The sequence below is a fragment of the Falco peregrinus genome, chromosome 16 (genome assembly GCF_023634155.1).
Source record: "Falco peregrinus isolate bFalPer1 chromosome 16, bFalPer1.pri, whole genome shotgun sequence".
Classification (NCBI taxonomy): Eukaryota; Metazoa; Chordata; class Aves; order Falconiformes; family Falconidae; genus Falco; species Falco peregrinus.
In genome coordinates, this window is record NC_073736.1 from 845,073 (window position 1) to 863,279 (window position 18,207).

The following is an 18,207-nucleotide window of genomic DNA, read 5'->3' on the forward strand; positions in this document are numbered from 1 at the left end:
GGAGCAAGCTCTGGCTGCAGGCCGCCAGGGCTGCACAGCAGCAGCGATGGAGGATGCCTCTGGGCAGCCTTTGAAGGTTCCCTTTGAGCCTCAGCTCTGAGACAAGGAATGCTTTGCAGGGGCAACGTCTCCCCAGGCTCCCAGGGACCTGCACATGGGTTGAGCGATGACACCAGCGCACCATGCCCATGACTGACGGCCAGGTCTGGTCTGTGGGTACTATGTGACAGGGCAGGAGGGACCCAACCCCACGGAGAGCCTGGCCACAGAATCACACGGCTTCCCTCCCTAAACCCTACCCTGGTTGCACAGCCCTGCGGCAAGGTGAGGTAGGGAGGCCGTGGGAGCAGCACAAAGCTGGCAGCATAGGAGCTGCACAGATGGCCATGGGCCAGGGGAGACCTCTGAGGAGTGGCTGGCCAGGAGCAGAGATGCCATGAGTCAGTGTAGCACCCTCCCCCCCATCTGCTGGGGAGGGGACGGCCACCGGCAACGCAGAGGTGAGCTGGAGGCAGCATCTCTGGAGGCAGACGAGGCCACGTGCTGGCACGGCAAAACGTGGCAAAATAAGGGAGGGGTACATGGATGGTGCCACACACCAGAGCGGGATCTGACCTCCAAAAGCACCGAGGGCTGCCCGCTGCTGGGGGGAGCAGTGCCTGCAGCAGGCAGCGGGGCAGAGCTGCCAGAGGGTGGCTGGAGCCCAGCTCCCCCGCCCAGCACTGTGCCTGCCCGGGCCCCAACGCCACCGTGTGGCACATGGGACCCAGCCCTGGCACCAGTTCCCAGCTCCTCCCCGTCCCCACCAGCAGAGATGTCACTTCCACCAGCCACTGCCTTGGGGCCTCACGACATCCCCAGCCACTCATCTCTGCCAGCCCACCCCAGGCACTGCAATGCCAGTCTGGCTGGGGAAAGAGCACTGGCAGAGCATGGCAGGGTGACCAGGGGACATGGCAGGAACAGAGGAAGGTCACACTGTGTCACAGTCCCACCGTAGGCACCAGTGCCACTGGCACACTTACATCTTCTCAATGAGCTCCTTCTCATCCAAGGCACCGGGCAGGTCTCGCTTGTTCCCCAGGACTAGGACCTGCAGGGCGGGAGAGGAGACGTCTGAAGCTCAGGCCACCAGACCAGGCAGGAACCTGCTTCTGCCACTCAGAAACAGGCCCTGCTTGAGATGCAAGACAGCCCTGGCTGGCCACTTCACCAGGACGTGCCTGGACAGAGAAAACCCCTTCCGAAGGCAACCAGAAGGAGCACTTCAATTAACAGCCTTAATTAGCCCACACACAGCACCTCCTGTGCACCCTGTAGTCCCAGTGTAAAGCTGGCCCCACAGCACGTCTTCCCTGAAGGGCACCAGCATCTGTCATGCCATCCTCAGGAGACTCATACTGACTTTGAGCAAAAAGTCAAGTGAAATAGCTAAATCCAACGTTACCAGGAAGAAGTGAGATGTGGATGCCATGCAGAATCTGCTCTTCACAGGCAGCCAGCCAGCCCGCCCAAAAAAGCAACGGCTGTTTGCACCATCCACCGATCTCTCCTTATTTCAAGGCTTTTCACATCCACAAAGGCATCCTCAGACTATGCAAGGGAAATAATCACCCGCCAGGTCTCATTCATCCCTCTGGAGCACACCATGCGACTGTCACCTGACAAGGGCAGCACGGAGGCTGCGGCAGCCCTCTTGGGGTAAGCTGGGGCCTCTGCAGCAGCACGGTAACACAGCATCTCCCAAATTAAATTTGTGGAGTCATTCTTAAAAAAAGAGAACTCAGAAGGGCTGCAAATGCAGCACATTGTGTTGGGAGCTTAATTTAGTTGGCTGTGAACGTTTGATATCTGTGGCAAGATCCTCAATTAGCTCCTTTCAAAGGATGCTGATTTAGGATGCTCCGTAAGCATCCCACCCCTGCACGCGCAGAGTACCCTGCGCTGCCACCATGTCCTAAGTCCTGCAAATGTCACAGCCCAGCAGGTGCTCTCCTAGGAGACAAGACCTTATGTCCCCACCATAAATAAGGTGCAAATTCATGTGAGAGGGTAGATCACACATCAGGGTTTTTTTCAGGTCTATTCTAAAGCTCTGTTCCCTGTTGGCTGGCTAAGCCCTGGGCTAGAAAGCACCATTGCCCCAGCTCCCACAGGAGTGCAGCAGGGAAGGGGATCCCCTCCCCGAATCTGCTCTGCAAGATGCAAGACCCTCGCTGCAAACCCTGTCAGCCACGAGCCAGGGGACTGTGAGTGGCTGGGGGGGACCTATCCAGGCAACAGCTCACCGGGATGCCCTGGAGCTGCGGCTTGTCAAGCAAGTTGTGTAGTTCATTCTTGGAGGCCTCTATCTTCTCCTGGTCGGCAGCATCCACCATGTACCTGCAAGGGAAGAGACACCCCTGAGTGCAATTGCCAAGGTCCCCATGCCCCATTGCTGTGCCGAGAGGTCTGTGCCACCACCAAACCTTGCTCACGTGGCAGCCGCACCAGCCCCGCTGCCTCCTCAGCCAGCGCATGGAGGTGATGGATAACGGGATCCTTCCCCCAGGACCTCTCTTCCCAATGAAGGCTCTCGGGCTGAGAGCCCTTCATGTCTCCCAGGGGAGTGGGTGACCTCCCTGCCCCCATCCCCACAGGGGCATGGGGGCAGAAGGAAGCCCAGGCACTGCCCTGGCAGAGGAAGCTGCAAGACACGTGTCCCCACGCACCCAAGTGAGGCTCATGTGCACATGCTAGCTCCTACTGAGACACCCAGAACGGAGAGCAACAAGTGGAGAACAGGGGGAAGGCCCTGCTCGTCCTCTTGATGGAAGCAGTCTTGGGCATGGAGCAAAGGGCACGCAGAGCCAACAATCAGCCTGAGCAGACGGGGGAGATTTAGGGAAGGGTTTAACACTTCGGGGCAGACACTCATCCTGCAAAGGGCATAAGTGAAGCCCAAACCGGGGAGAGGAACTGATCAAAGCAGCCCTTATTTTAAAGATCAAGAAGCTGGGAGAGAAGTAGGAAACACCATCAAGCTTCATCAGGCCTTGTGGAGTTTATTAAAAATAGGAAAAGAGCCTTTAGGCTTTTCACAGGAAAATGTGGATGGCTGTACTGAGAGGGAGAGGGAAAAACACCACCAGGCACTGCCACAAGCCTTCATCACACCAGATGGGGAAGCAGGGCTGAAGGCAAGAGAAAAGGGATGCGACACAGTCGAGGCAAGGAAGGTAGACTGGAGTGTGACCCAGATGGTCACGGGTCTCCTCATTTCCTCTCAACCAGACAGGCCACTTTGGAAAAATTACGAAACTATGGAAGGAGGCAGTAAAAGGAGTGATAAAACTGAGATTTTGTCATTTACAGCAAAGCTCACGTAATAAAGAATGTCAAGGACATGTCCCGGCATGGTGACAGTCAGCAAAGGCAGGACCAGACACTGCTGTCCCAACAGGCGAGACACGTGGTCCCTCACTCCTCCTCATCTGCCAGACCTTACCGTTGGGAAGGGCAGTACAGAAACCCAGCCCCCCAAAATCCTGGGGCACGGGCAATTGGTGAAGATCACATAAATCTGATTTTCTGACTGTGTTTAAGCTACCCTGATGCGGTCTCCCAGGGTAAATACTCGTCCCTAGGAGTGGGCAGCCTGCTTCCCATGAGCATCCTGCCAGGCTCATCCCCAGCCTGGGCTCCCTGGGACTGCGCTTACCGCAATGTTTGCAAGCAGGGGATGTGTGAGGACACTCATAAACTTGCTGATAGTCAGCAGTGGGCGTTGCACAGAGACTCCTTCTCTCAGCTCAAGATTCATCTGGCAGCACATCACCATCACAACCTGGAAACATGCTGCTGGCAGCCACCCATAAAAACCAGCCTCTTGGAAAGGGCTGAGCCGCACGGCCGGCCGGAGGGCTGAGGCCCCTGCGATGAACAGGCAGCACAGGGGAAGCAGGGGAGCGAGGAAGGGGAAGATCCAAGGAACAGCCGGGCTGAGTGATGCTGGAAAGGGAAGGGTCTGACATGGCTGGGGGGGACCTGGCTGCCCTGTGCTCAAAGCCCGTGGGGGCACCAGTCCCAGGGGGCAGCATCTCAAGTCCTGACACAGCTCCGGCAGCGAAGGCACTGCGGTTTCCCTTGCTCAGCCCTGCCCAGCACTCTTGGGTGGGGTGATGGGACTGTGCCCCCACCTGCTAGTGGGGCTCAGCACCACTGCATGGGTGATGGGACTCCCAGCTCCCAGGCATACTCACACGATGGCACTCACTCCACGGCAGTACCGCTCCCACATGCTGCGAAACCGTGGCTGGCCACCTATGTCCCAGAGCTGTGAGAGGGAGATGGTCGTGGTTACCCTACCGTTCTGCCCATGACCCTTCCCCATAGCACCCAGCCAGAGCACCAGGCATGCACCAAACCCACTGCCATCCCCTCCTCTCCGGCTCAAACCTAACGAGGGAGGCTCCTGACTCAAAGAAAGGCAACATCTCAGGAAGGGCGGCTGGGAAGTGTTGAACACCTCCTGTGATGTGCCTCTGATGGCATAGAGGGACCCCTTGGCCCAAGCTGGGGCACTCCTCCAATGCCCACCGCACCTCCTGGCCTTTCACTGATGCATCTGTCATTTCAAACCACTCAGCATGCTCTTGGTAATGTTTCTGCAGCAGGCAGAGATCCCCAATCAGCTTTTCAAGCACATCACACTTACTTCCCAATCCAACTCAGGGCCCTTGAAAGATCCAGAAGGGGCAGAAACCTCCTCTCCCTTTGCTCTTGAGGCAGACACCACCACTGCAAGCCGTGACTGCTCCCACCCTCAGCAAGGTGACCATATCCATGAGTCCCCACCAGCAAGCCAGAGGTCTAAGAAAACGTCCAGCTTCGCAGCCCAGACTAGCTCTTACTGCAGGGGTCCAGATCTCCTACATCCCTTCCCATCATCTCCTCTGACAGGCACCCGCAGGAGCCTAACAGGGCAGATCTTGCCAACTGCAGCCAGGGTTGCTGGCATCCTTCAACCTCCAGCAGAAGGCCCACCAATCTCCCTCCCCTTTCATTGCAAGAGGCCCCACCGGCAATAACATCTGCACCTTACCTTTATGGTAACATTCCCCTTGGTGATCTTCCTCATGTTAAAGCCCACTGTTGGGATCATGTCTTCGTTGAACTGTCCTGACTGCAAGGAACAAGGTAAAACTGCGTTAGGAGGCATGGGAACCCCACCAGCCTGCCCTGAGCAGTGCAGCGAGGCTGACAGCATGCCTAGAAATAACCCCAAACGCTCTGCCAGCCCTGCAGCAGGCATGGCACAAACCCCCTCCTGGTTCACACCAGGAGCAAAATTAGAGCCAAGGAGACAACACGCCTGCAGGACAGAACTGCTGCTGCTACATGGGGTGCAGGGTGCCCTGGTGAAGCCCCCAGCTCCGCAGTGAGCTGCCGCCCCCAGCCCCAGACACCCTGCTGTCTTGGTGGGGTGGCAGAGGCTCACCCAACCCAGCCCCTTCCAGGCGGATCCCCAAGCCCTTTGCAGGAGGAGGCCAAGACCTTCAGCTGCTGCAGTGACCTCAGGTCAGCTGTGCCAGGCCCAAGCCTCTCCCACAAAACCTGCTGGCGGCCCTGCAAGGACCCCCACAGGGTGCAGGCAGCTGGCCCGGCCCCTCGCCCAAGGGAGTCACCTCCTGCATCGGCTCCTTTCCAGCCACGAGTCCTGGGCGCTCTGGCACGTTTCCTGCTTGGGATCATGTATGGCCTAGCCTGAACCAGACTGACTTCTTCTTTGCAAGTTTGCTGCCTGCCTGCAGCCTGCCTGCATGGCTCCTCCAGTCCCTGCACCCTGCCTGTGCGCAAGAGCTGGGTGCTCATGTCGGGTGATGTGGGGGGGACACAAAGGGTCCCCTCGCCCCGGCCCCAGGAGCTGCTGACACGTTTTCTCCAGCAGTGCAGCGCTGAGCCGCATCAGGCAGGAGAAGCGTGAAATCGCCACGGATACGCAGCATCCCAGGGCCGCTGTGAAACTAGGTTAGTCCTGCCGGAGCGGTGAGCAGGAGCTGTCCCTCTGCTGCCGCAGCAAGATGCCGGTTCACCAGCCCGCAAGTCCGGCACTGCAGCAGAAGGACAACACGGCACTGGTCCGTTAAAGCCCACTCCACCTTCCAGTTTGCTGTTCAAATCCCAATGCTGCAAGACAGTCCCAGGCCAAGCAAGAGAGGGGAATGCTCCATGCAGCCCCAGCAGCAACACAACAGCAGGAGCTGCCACAGCCCTTCACTCTCTGCCTCTAGCACCCTCCCACCTGGGAGGCAGCCTCACTGGGACTCAGAACAGGTTTATCCTCTTCGCGTTTTAAAGGCATCCTTGTGGAAGGCCCTGGTGCAGGATGCCAGGGAAGCTGACAGGGAAGAGGGCTGGGTAACCAGGATAACAGCACTGGAGCTTTTGGCCATCAGTGCCAAAAACCTGCAGAAACCATGAACCACAACTGAACTCATCCCCAGCAGCTCTCTACTGGCTTTAAATCGCAGTTTCTCTAGGATTTTCTGGGTTTTCCTTCAGTTAACACAAACCTCAAAAATGGAAGGCAATTTATGGCATTTTCTGATAAGCAGAATTTTGTATCTGGTTGAACCAACAGCTCCTCCAGACCCACCATGTCAGCAAGTCCCCAGGGTTTTCCTGACCTCTTCCAACAGTTCTGCAACACGCACCACTTCCCTTTTTCATTTCCCTTTTGCATTTATCAGCAAAGCCTGTCAGCCAAGGGGTCTCTGAGCCATGGTGCACCCAGAAACCACACCGGGCACTGGCAGGAAGGGTGCAGGGGCAGAGGAGGGGAAGCAGGCAGGAATCCCTCTACCACCAGCTGACACGGGGGATGTCTCCTGTGGACTGAGGCTGAACACTCAACTTGGCTTTATGGACGAGGCTTTAAGGAATTATCAGGCTTTTATCAGATGTGGAGGGCAATTGCTGAAGTGCTCTTGGAAGCTGCAGGCACCTCCATTGGGGATCCCGGACCATACCACAGGAACTGCCAACTATGTGAAAGTCACCTAAGACATGGTTCACATGTGATGGTAGCTCTTCTTCCAGGAAGGGATGGGCTGCAGGAGCCAGGAGTCATTTCTGCTTTCCCTCAAGAGATGGGAGCAGGCATGTCTTCATAAGTGGAGCACAGCCTTGCTCCCTGCCCCAAATCCTGCCCCCGCCACAGCGCCTGCCCCCAGGCTGCCTGCAGCCAAGGGGCCAACACAAAACCACTCCTGCTGTCCAGAAAAGGCCAGGCTGGGAACACAACGCAATGTGGTCCAGGATGGCCTGTGCGTGGTCCCTGCTGTCCTGCCAGCTGCATCATTGTCTTCAAAGCGCTGTAACATGCTGAGCTCCTTCTCCATCGGCTGCTCTCTGAAAGCAACACAATGTCCCCTCTTCCCTCTCCAGCTGTCCCAGACACTAACGCCTCCAGCACATCTTCAGCTACCTGCAAGGGCCCAGCCATCTGCAGCTCCACTGCTCCACCAGCCCAGCTGAAGGCATGCAAAAACTTCGCTGGACACATCCTTCCCCCAAGTTTTGGTTATGCAATGGACACAGCATCCATGCTGACCCCAGTGATCACGCCCAGCCACACTGATTGCTTAGGAATGGGATTCTACCAGGTGTAAAAATCCTTGTAGGCAAGATGGATTTTGTGGCTACAATGGGTGGATCAGGTCTTTGCAGGCTCTTGGTTTTACCTAGGTCCCCTCAGCACCCTGCCCAAACTACCCTGCTTCGGTGTCCTGGCTAGAAGACAAATGACCTTCCTGCCCAGCCCCCCCACTTTCCAGTTAGGTTACTGGAAGAGGTGGCCAGGATCCAGCTTTTCCAGGGTCAAACAGTGCCCCCAGCTCACTCTGAGCCACATGCTCGGCCATATGCATGTGGACACCACATCACCCGCCACTTCAGCCATCGTCCCCTGCTCAGCCAGCGCCTGGGACCTTGGCTAGCTGGCACGGGCCAACAACCTTACCCCCACGCCACATTCACCAGCTCTGGTGAGCAACGTGCCGAGCCAAGGAGGCCAGGTCCTGCTCCCTGCTGTGGCCAGGCAGCTGCCACCCTGTCCAAGCACAGGATGACACTGATTTGACACAATCTGCTCTTGATAACCCACTACTGGCTGTTTTGCAGCCCCATATCCCAGCTGCTAACAAACAAGCCATTCCATGGGGACCAGAGATGGCAGCGGCGAAAGCCCAGCCCCTGGTCATCTTAAGTCATGTCTCCACCAGAGCATGGTCCTCCATGGGGCAGAGACAGATGTCCCAACACGCCCCAGGCTGGATGGCACCCACCAGCACCTGGAGCACCTTCAACACCATCCAGCCCTACACTCCTGTAGGCGTCTCCTGCTGTGTGGCACAGCCAAGTCTCTGCTGAACCCTGTCCGAGCTCCAACCTGGAAAGAAACACAGGGGGTTTAATTTGTCACCTGTAACCTCCCAACTGGCTTTGTGCACAGCACAGGGTGGGAGCGCCTGGCAGCCACAAGCTTCACTTGCAAAGCCACTGCTCTTCCAGGAGCTCTTCTCTGAAACAGTTAAAAAAGACCAGCACTGCTGCATGGGCTCGGCCCAGCACCCCAGCATGTCTCCATCACCAAGCCAAGCCATTCAGTCAGATGCTTGACCCCGAGTACCCCATTCGGATGGGAAAAAGCGAAATTTAAGCCAAGCCTTTACAACGTTTCCCTTTTATGGCAGGTCTTACAGCTCTTTGGGGCCCTGAGCATCACAGGGCACCTATAGCACGGCGTCCCGTGTCCCCTTGCAGAAGACACGGGAGGGTACAGGGCTGTCCCCAAGAGCAACACAGCCCTCCCAGGGAACCCAGAGACCTGGGAAGGGGGCTGCCACCTGGAGCCAGGCAGGATGGAGCTACTCCAGGGCTGGCAGCAAGGAGGAAGAGCCCCGCGGGTCCACGAATGAGACAATCCCAACTTTTGCCCCAAACCCTCACCATGCTTTGGTTTCAAAACCTTCGTGCAGAGGTGATCACGCTGAAGAGACCTGTGTCGGCCAGAGCCCATTGCTGCAGGCAGGCCAGCAGCTGGAGCTGGACAAGCAGAGTGCTGCAGGACAGGGATGGGTACCCCAGTCCCCCTCCACCCCAAAGCAGATGGTACCACCACCACCACCTGCAATTAACACACACAGTCTGGCTCTGCAGCACCCCTCAGCTTGGAAACTCAACGCTGCAGGCTTTCAGTATGGTGGAAAACCCACGGGCCCCCTCCTGGCTATGTTCCCCATGATGCTACCAGAACTGAAACAGGCTGTACTGCCCTCCCTGAGCCCACAGACTCTGTACCTCAGAAGTAAAAATGTCATCTGGGGACAAGCCTGAGGATGGCAGACAGGCCATATGCCAGCTGACCCTGGAGCCCTGGTGACGCCGGTGTAACCAACACTGCAAGCTCAACCTCTTTCATAAAAACAAGGTTTCTCAGATGAAAGGGAAAATCCTTGGGCTGCTTTTGCTTTTTCAGCACTGCCATCACAGCCCAAAACACCCTGGATGGCTGCACTGACCCAATGCCGTGTTTGAGGTGAAGACCCACTGACACATATGAGGTGCTCCCAGCAGCTCCCCAAGGACATTCGGCACAGCTCTCAACTCCAAGGTGGAGACGGCATCTGTTCTGTGCAAGAGCTACAGCAATGTTTGCTCCCACCTCCATCCAGACAGACCCCACAAGTGCCTACAAATTCATTAGCAGTTGCTCTTGTTCAGGATGCGTCCGTAATGAGGCAGCATCTGGACAGAGGGACAGTGGTGGTGGCCCCATAAAGCACTGGTGGCTCTAGAGTGACCACTTGCTGCTGGCCCAGGCTTTGGGGTGCTGGACATGCACAGCCCCCACCAGCATCAGCACTACTTCATAGCAGAGCAGTCTGTTATAGAAACTTTGGAGAAAAACAAAAGTCTCTGGATCCAAGCAAGGCACCGAGAAGGCCCAGTCCTGTGAGCTCAGGGATCGACGTGGGACAGGACTGAAGCAGAACTGCTCTACACTGCACATCCCAAGCCAAGCCTGCAACACGGGGGCAGCAGGCAACACCTTCGGAGGACTCCAGATCCTCTGGGACAAGGCATCCCCAGGGGCGAGACCATAGGAGAAGGTGGCTGCTGGAGGGACCAGGAGGTCCAGGACAACTGCCAGAGCAGAGACCAGCAGTTGCCATAAGGACAGAGAAATAAGCTTACCACAGCCTGGCAGTCCTTAGTTCTCTGAAGCTGGAACTATCTCCAAGGTTGCTCTGCTCTGAAAGACCAGAAATCTCCAACCCAGGCATCTCAAGGCTCATGCTACCTTTCAGATTTGCAATCTCACTGATGTTTATATTCTTCCGGGGCTGCCTTTTAACTTTGTGCTCTTTAATTAAAAATAAACGAATAAATAAATAAACAAATATGAAACCACTCCTTAATTAGCAGGTGTTTGCTATGTCCGGACCTCAGGTTATGCTGAGGGGGGATTCAAGGACTACACTTGGGTTCTTCAGGATGCGTCAGTGTTCCTGCCCGGCAGACAGCACCCACGCCGTGGGACACGCATGGCTGGGCAGATGCTTCCACACCTGGCTCAACCCCAGCACCTGCACATGCTTGAGCCTAGGCAAGCCTGGCCAGGGGTACAGCAGTCCCAAAACCCATCACCTGGGCACAACATGATGCCAGCACTCATCAGACCCAGGGTGGGACAGTTGCTCTTCCCAGCTGGTGAGCTGTAAGCATGGGTGTCCCCTGCACCAGGGACAAGTGCCCTCTGAACCCTGATTTGAGACCAGTTGCTGGTGCTCAGACCCCCAGACACACACGTGCACACAGAAGACAGAGGCCCTTATAAAGACCCACCATTGAGGTGAGAATATGAGGTTGGCAAAACACAGCCACGGTTGCCCATAGAGGCGGTAGATGCCCCATCCCTGGAAACACTCAAGGTCAGGCTGGACAGGGCTCTGAGCAACCTGATCTAGTAGATGTCCCTGCTCACAGTAGGGGGATTGGACCAGATGACCTTTAAAGGTCCCTGCCAACCCAAACCCCTCTATGATTCCATGATCATGGAAAAAACCCACTGTCCATTTTTTCTTAGCTCATGATGACAGAGCCTGCAGCAGCAAGGCAAGACTGTGCCCCAGCCGCTCTTTCTCCTCTTCCAGAAACATGGAGAAACACCCCCAAAAAACCTACCACATTCTGTATTATGAAGCTCAGGTGCGACGGAAGCTGCTGTCAAGGGCCCAGACTCTGCATGCGGAGGCAGAACAACTGCCCCACACAAGGACACGCATCCATCTCCCACCCCATCCTGGCCCTGCCAGACCCCACACAAGGAGCACGTCCAGAGTTACTAGGAGAGGCAGGTGCCAGACAGACAAGTGACAGTGCATCAGAGCAAGATCTCCTTGCTGCTTCTGCAGCATTCACACCAGCTCCTCTCTTCTCCACCTCCCCAGCAATCCCTGGAGACCTTGCATGACCTGGAGATGCCGCCTCCCCTCCCAGGCTCAGGCACCTAAGTGCATCCTACCGAGACGGGTCAGCTGGTCAGCAGAGGGGGAAGTGGCTCTCCAGGGACAGTGGGAGCAAGTGCTGAGCTCTGTGGTCCCCTGAGCCGCTGTTGGGATGTGCCCCCACCAGCAGCACTGTCAGAGAGCTGGCCAGCTGCCACAGCATCCATCATCCTACCTGATGCCACATACAAGGCTGATGTGGTTTCCTCTCGCAGCATTGATTCAATTAACTTTCCGAGCGGTGCTCAAGCACAGGATGCTGCCCCAGGCCCCCCCACCATGCAGATCCAACATCCCTGCACCCAGTTGCTGTGGCTCTCCTCCCTTGGAAGGCTAGCACAGGTGGATGATCTGTGACTTTCAATCAACAGCAGCAAAATACTCTTTCTCTGAACATGTCCTGCACCGATTGATCCCCAGCACCTGCTGATGAGCTCCTGACACCCTCTAGTCTCACTCTCATCACCCTCAGACTGGGGAAAAAGCAGGTAGAAGCCACTGGCTTCAGGTTAAAACCAAGACTAGATGTGTTTTACAGCCTTTCAACCCTCCTTTGCACGCAGGACTTCCAAGCTTTGGCTCCCAACAGCCAGGGAAAGAAAAAATGAGCCCTGAAAAATAAAAACCCCAGCCAGGTGACCCAGGGAGATTAATCTCCTCCAATTGTGGCTGCCTTCAGCAAAGCCTCCGCCCGGCACAGACATAGCTCTGGGCTACTGTAGGAAACCACCCAATCTTCCAGGCAACTGGATTCCATTTTCAGCCAAATGCAGCTAAAAATCCTGGAAGACAAGGATGGCACCAAGCCCCCCAGAGCAGCTCCAGCTCCAGCATCGCCCCGTGAGCTGGGGAGCATCACCTGCATCTGCAGAGATTTCTTGGAAGATCTCTCCAACAACGTCAAAATCTGATACTCTTCAGAACGGGTTCTCTGCACCCCCCAAAGCCGAAATCACAGCTGCTTCCCCTTCTAACACTCTCATTATGTCACCTCAAAGCCAGACGGCTCAAACAGTTCTCATGCAAGTTCCTGTTGAGTTGGAATTTTCTGTGTGTCAGGCTGTTACTTAGCTGTCCCAAACAAGTTCTTATTTACAGGATGTTTTCTCAGAGGTCAGTGCCTCTTTTTTGCATGTATCTGCCACAAAATCTGAACTTTCCAAGTAACTTCACAGACAGAGATAAAACTGCAGCAGGGACTTGAGCTCCTTGCTCAGCACCCTGAGCCTGACCACTCTGCAAGGGTGCTAAACACCCCACCACAGACCTCCTGATGCACCAGACGACCACAAACCCAGCCCATGCATGGAGAGCTTCCCTCAAGAGCTGCTGTAATTCCTGGATGTCACTTTTCCCTACACTGGCAATACTAAGTGGAGAGAGTCTTGGTGCATGGGTCTTGCACACAGCAAAACCGCCAGGTATGAAGCATTTACTTGCAGAAGCAGGAACCCCACCAAAGTCCATGCTGAGCCTCATCAGCTGCAGGTATGCCTGGGAGAGCAAGAGGCACACGGGGAAAGGCGAGCCAGGCTGGCAAAAGAGCTGTTGCAGGATTTCTAGCCCTGCACAGGTAAAACAGCCCAGCAGGTTTGGGATAAAGCTCCATCACCCCTTTAATGCTTTTCTGGTTATTAAAAAAGGCGCTAAATAACTTTTCCATTTTTAATGCGGCCTTCGTTGCTACTAACAGGCTAGCAGTGTATGGCGGGTCCAGAGCAGGACTAGCCCACATGTGGCATGGCCACATACCACCCCAGCACGGGACTGCAAAAAAGGACCTTTAAACATAAAAATGGTGAGGAAGAAGTCACCCCAAAAAAGGATTGGTGCTCATGGTCACTGACCCAGAGCCACAAAGCTCCCTGTCCCCTGAGGCTGGCGTGGGTCTGCTGGGAGAATCAGCACGAGGACGGTGTGGTGACTGCCAGCAAAGCAGCTCGAGAGCAGGGGCACCATTGTCTCCAGGATGAAAAGCATTTTAAGGCATCATCTCTCTGCATCTGGGCACTTCAGGAAAAATATCCTCATCCCAGCAGCACCCAGCACCAAGGGCAACCCTCCTGGGGGGCACTGCTGCAGTGCAATGAAGCCTCCAAATTAGCTGCAGAACCTCCTTTGGCAGCCCAGCAGCTTCCTGCACCCCAAGCAAGGAGAAATAACTCGCCTGGCCTTGGAGCCAGGGCACCGAGCAAATCAGCAGGCACGGACGAGGGGGACCACAGGGGAGCCAGGACAGCCGGAGAATCTGCACCTGCCTCCTTCCATGGAACTGCCCGGGAGTGACAACCCCAGCCTGTGCCCTCATGACCCGCCTGCCAGCGGCTCCCGCCTCGCAGCACGGCATCTGGAGAGGGCGAGAGCCACCCAAAATCAAGGGGGGAGGCTCTGCCAGGCACCCCCACGGGTGAAACCACACCCTGGGCTCTCGGACCCAGGGCCCCCAGCTGCCGCTCCGCCACCAGAGCCAGGGCCCCTGCGGCTGAGGAGGCGCAGCCAGGGAGAGGCCAGGGCTGCAGGACTGCCCCGGCGGGTGCTGCCGCCCCTCTCGGGTGCGGAGGCCGCGCTGCCGTGGCGGCGGCACCCCGGCACCCCCGGACGGCAGGCGCTGGCCGCGGGGGGGGCAGGAACCTCCAACAGCGGCCGCCGAGCGAGAGTCCAGCGGCAGCGGGCCCGGCAGGGCGCTCCCGCGCGGCCCCGGCAGCGGCAGGGCCCGGCGATGACAAAGCGCTGCCGCGGAGGGGGCGAGGGCCGGGGTTCCCCCCGGCTGCCCGGGCCCCCGCAATCCCGGGCAGCAGCAGCCGCCGCCCAGGGGGCCCGGCCGCGGTCCCGAGCTCCGTTCCCCGGCGGCCGGGACCCTGTCCCGGGGCCTGCTCCGCCTGCGGCCGCCGCGCCCGGCACCGGGGACGCGGGGAGCAAAGGCCGAGGCCTGCCCCGGCCCGCGCCCCCCGCCCGCCCCCTCCCCAGACGCGTTTCCGGGCTGGGGCGCACCAGGGCGGAGCGACGTGGGGGGTGCGAGGCGGGGGCGAACGCGGGGGCTGCGGCGCGGGGAGGCGGGGTGCCGGGAGACGGGGTGCCGCGGGGCCTGCAAGGCGCAGGGGCCGAGCCGGGGGGCGCGCAGCCCAGCCCCCCCGCCCCTCCCCGCCCGGCAGGGCTGGGCCGCGGGGCCGTGCCGGGGCGCTGCGCAGGGGGCGCGCAGGCGGCGCTCACCGCGATCACGTTGACGAAGGTGGTCTTGCCCGAGTACTGCAGCCCCACCAGCGTCAGCTCCATCTCCTCCTTCCAGAAGAGCGCCCGGAACCAGTCCAGCAGCTTGTTGAAGAGCGCCAGCATGGTGCCGGCCGAGCCGGGGCCGGGGCCGAGCCGAGCGGGGCCGCGGCGGGGCGGAGCCGAGCGGGGCCGAGCGGGTCCGGGCCGAGCCGAGCGGGTTCGAGCCGCCGCCGCCGCCGCCCCGGTATTGTCCGCGCGCCGCGCGCCCCCCTGCCGCACCGCTGCGCGCCGCCCCACGCCCCGCGCGCGCCGGGTGGGGCCCGCGCGCCGCCCGCCGCCGCTGCCGCCCCCTGTCGGATGGGAGGATCTGCCGCAACCGGGCGCGGTAACTCCCGCACGGCGCGGCACGGCACGGCACGGCCCGCCAGCCCGCATCCCGGGCACCCAGCGCCCTGCACCCCCCGCACCCAGAACGTCTGCGCCCCGGCACGCCTGCATCCAGCAACCCCAGCATCCTGCACCCCTACACCCTGCACTCCTGGCATACATGCATGCTGACACCCAGCACCCACTGCGTTCTGCGCCTCCAGTACCCCTGCACCCAGCGCCACCCTTGCACCCAGCAGCCCTGGCACCTTGCAGAGCCCTGCACCTGCTGCAGCCATCAACGCCCCACCCCCCCACAACCCCCTGTGCCCTTTCGCACCCAGTGACCCCTGCACCTGGCAGCCTGCACCAGACAGCACATGTCAAGCAGCCTGCACTGGCTGGCACACATCCTGCACCCTGGGACAGAGCCTCTGCAGCAGCCAGCACCTGGCTCCAACCATGCCAGCTGCGCAGACCCCCATTCCTGCACCCTCACATGTCTCATCCCCTGGAAGCCAGCTCACCTGTGCAACCGGGAGTCCCACAAGGCTGTGGGACTGGCCCTTTGCCCCCCAGCCCCACTGCAGCCCACACCACGCTCCCCCTTCATCACCTGCCTGAGATGCACCAGGAAGAAAAGTGCCCGCCCAGGGGCCGAGGCAGCTTGGGTGGCATGGTGGGAGCCACTGCCCTGCCATGGGTGCCCTTTGCTCAGGGCTGACGGAGGCCACCATGCGGAAGTGCTGGAAGCTCCTGAAGGATGATGTGGCAGCATGACACTGGCGGTGGTGAGGGTGAGGTCCCCACAGGGACCCCAGCTCCCCAGATGCAGCAGACACTGTCGGGTGCAATAAGGGTGACCCAGAGGTCCAGTGCTGCGGGAGGTGCAAGGGGACCTCTTTCACCTGCTCTTTGCTTTTCAGCCGTGGGGCAGTGACTGGTTCGTGGGTTTGGAGGCTGGGCTTTGCCCTGGGGCTTTGCCCTTAGGCCTCAGTTTCCCCCGGTAATGGGCCACATGCGCTTTTGTATTTTTACACTTTGATTTCTCAAGACAAGACCTCTGCAGAGCCAGGAGCCAGCACAGTGTCACAACTGTTGATGAGCAATTTTATGCGTGCACAAGACACAATCTAAAAGCACAGCTTTTTTAAGGGATGTTTCTAGTACATGTTTATACAACCTGCTGCAACACCAGCCTTTAGAGATCAGGTTGGGCCCTGCAGCCTCAAAACCTCCTCATTTCCACCTGGCCGCTGAGCTGCTGCTGCCCTGTCGGTGCTTTGAGCTGGCTGTGCTTTTGCTTTGCTTTGTCCTTCCACATTCGTGCTGAGCACTGAGGGCAGTCTGCTGCTGGCTGTGCAATGCCAACAAGGCTCGGTCACATCCAGGCTGGAACTGAGCCAGTCCTAAAGTAAGGGCTGACACGGGTGTGTGGGGGTGTGTGTGTGTGTGTGTGTGTGCGGGGTGGGATTTGCAATTCCCTTACACCAGGGCGAAGAGGCAGGACCTTTATTCCAGCCATTGCTGGGAAGAGCCCATGTGCAGAGAAGGTTGCTCATGCACCCACAGGAGACAAGGGTGCTGGATTCACTGCTGGGGCTGCCTGGCTGCCTGAGCCAAATGCGTACAACACAGAAAAGAGAGAAACTGCGCTGTGGTTGGATCTGCCTTACAGTGGGTATCTTGGAGCCCTTGACAATTAACGGTGGGGAAGAGTTTCCATCATGTGCTGTAAGTCTCTGAGAAGCTGCCTTTGTTTTCAGAGACAGAAACCATTTTGCTTTCAGAGATGATGCCGCCTGTTAAAGATCCCTGGTAACCACTGGGTTACCAAAGACCAGCACAAACAGCTGTCACGTGCTCTTGAAGGGAGGCCTAAGGAAGCAGGAATATTGTTGCTTTCTGTAATTACTCCATTTTAGCTCCGCCTCATACCAGTGAAAAATGCATCGTTCCCCCGATTTTTTTGTGTAATTTCTGCCTGAAGATGTTTAACAGATTTCAGCCCAGGGAATGTCCCTACACCAGTTTGGGGCTTCCCACCCTAAGCAACTGTGGCACTGGAGTTGTTAGCAGAGATTGCCTCCTGATAGCACGTATGTTACTGCAGTCCCTGCCAGAGAAACTTTCCATCCAATGCTCGAACAAAACTCACCCCTTACAGCAGAGATGGCAGCTGGGCAAGTCCATGCCCATGCCAGAAGACACAAGCAAATGAGCAAAAAAGATCCTTTTCATGTAATGATCCCCCCCCTGCCTGTCCCCATTTCCCTTATCCCCAGCAAGGGAAGGGTCTCATGCCAGCCCTGGCAGGTTTGGAGACATCTGGCTGTTTCCTGTTGGATTGAACCAGAGGGTCCCAGGCTCTGCTCCCGGCAGAGGAGCCGCGGTGGCACTCGCAGGGATGCACAAGCTGGATCTTGTCCCCATGGCTGCACCTCTGCAGCACTGCCCCACTGTGTCGCACTGCAGTTTCCATGCCAGGAGTACGGGACTGGGCAGAGCGTCTTGTGCAAGAGCTGTGCATTGTCCAGGACCTCTCCAGACAAGAGCATATCTGAAATTCCCAGAAGGTTTTGATGTAGTTGCTCAACCAAGTTCCTTAAAGAAACTGAATTGTCAGGGCTGTGCCCATGTTAACGTGGCTAAGGGATGGCTTATTCTCTGTGTTCCCCAAGAACACAATTGTGCTGACCAAGCCAATAATGTGGCTTTATTGTGCTATAGCAAGCACCCTGGCAAGTGCTCGATCTGGAGTCTGCAAACACATGAGAACAACTAAGAACTACCAGGGCTCAGCAGTACATGATGACTTCTGTAACACTGGGTATTTTTGCACGGTGGGACACGCCTGGTCTACCGCTGGGTTTGTCTCTTATACCCAGTGAGATCAGGGAGAAAAAGTTGACTTTGGCTCACTACCCATCCCTGCACAAGGCTGATTCTCTTGCTTGCCCACTTACTGCTTTTATAGAGAGTAAATGGAGAGGGGCAGGAGAGGAGCTGTGAGAGTGGGGTACTGGGGGGGATGACACAGACCTGAGGACCCCTCCTCCTGGACTGATGGACTGACGAC

At 57.7% G+C, this 18,207-nt stretch overlaps 1 protein-coding gene across 2 annotated transcripts in view; it reads right to left on the reverse strand.

Annotated features, from left to right (window-relative positions):
• The window catches only part of ARL8A (ADP ribosylation factor like GTPase 8A), a 28,548-nt gene extending 13,475 nt beyond the window's left edge, over positions 1–15,073 (reverse strand). Inside the window, exons 1-5 of one of the 2 annotated variants that reach the window (XM_055819734.1) lie at positions 14,763–15,073; positions 5,084–5,164; positions 4,242–4,315; positions 2,289–2,382; positions 1,026–1,093 (exon numbers count right to left, since the gene is read on the reverse strand). In XM_055819734.1, coding sequence (XP_055675709.1) covers positions 1,026–1,093; positions 2,289–2,382; positions 4,242–4,315; positions 5,084–5,164; positions 14,763–14,885 — 440 coding nt within the window. In that variant the 5' untranslated portion in view covers positions 14,886–15,073. The remainder of the gene's footprint in view (positions 1–1,025; positions 1,094–2,288; positions 2,383–4,241; positions 4,316–5,083; positions 5,165–14,762) is intronic. The other variant, XM_055819733.1, reaches the window with a different exon arrangement.
• Positions 15,074–18,207: the final 3,134 nt, after the last annotated feature.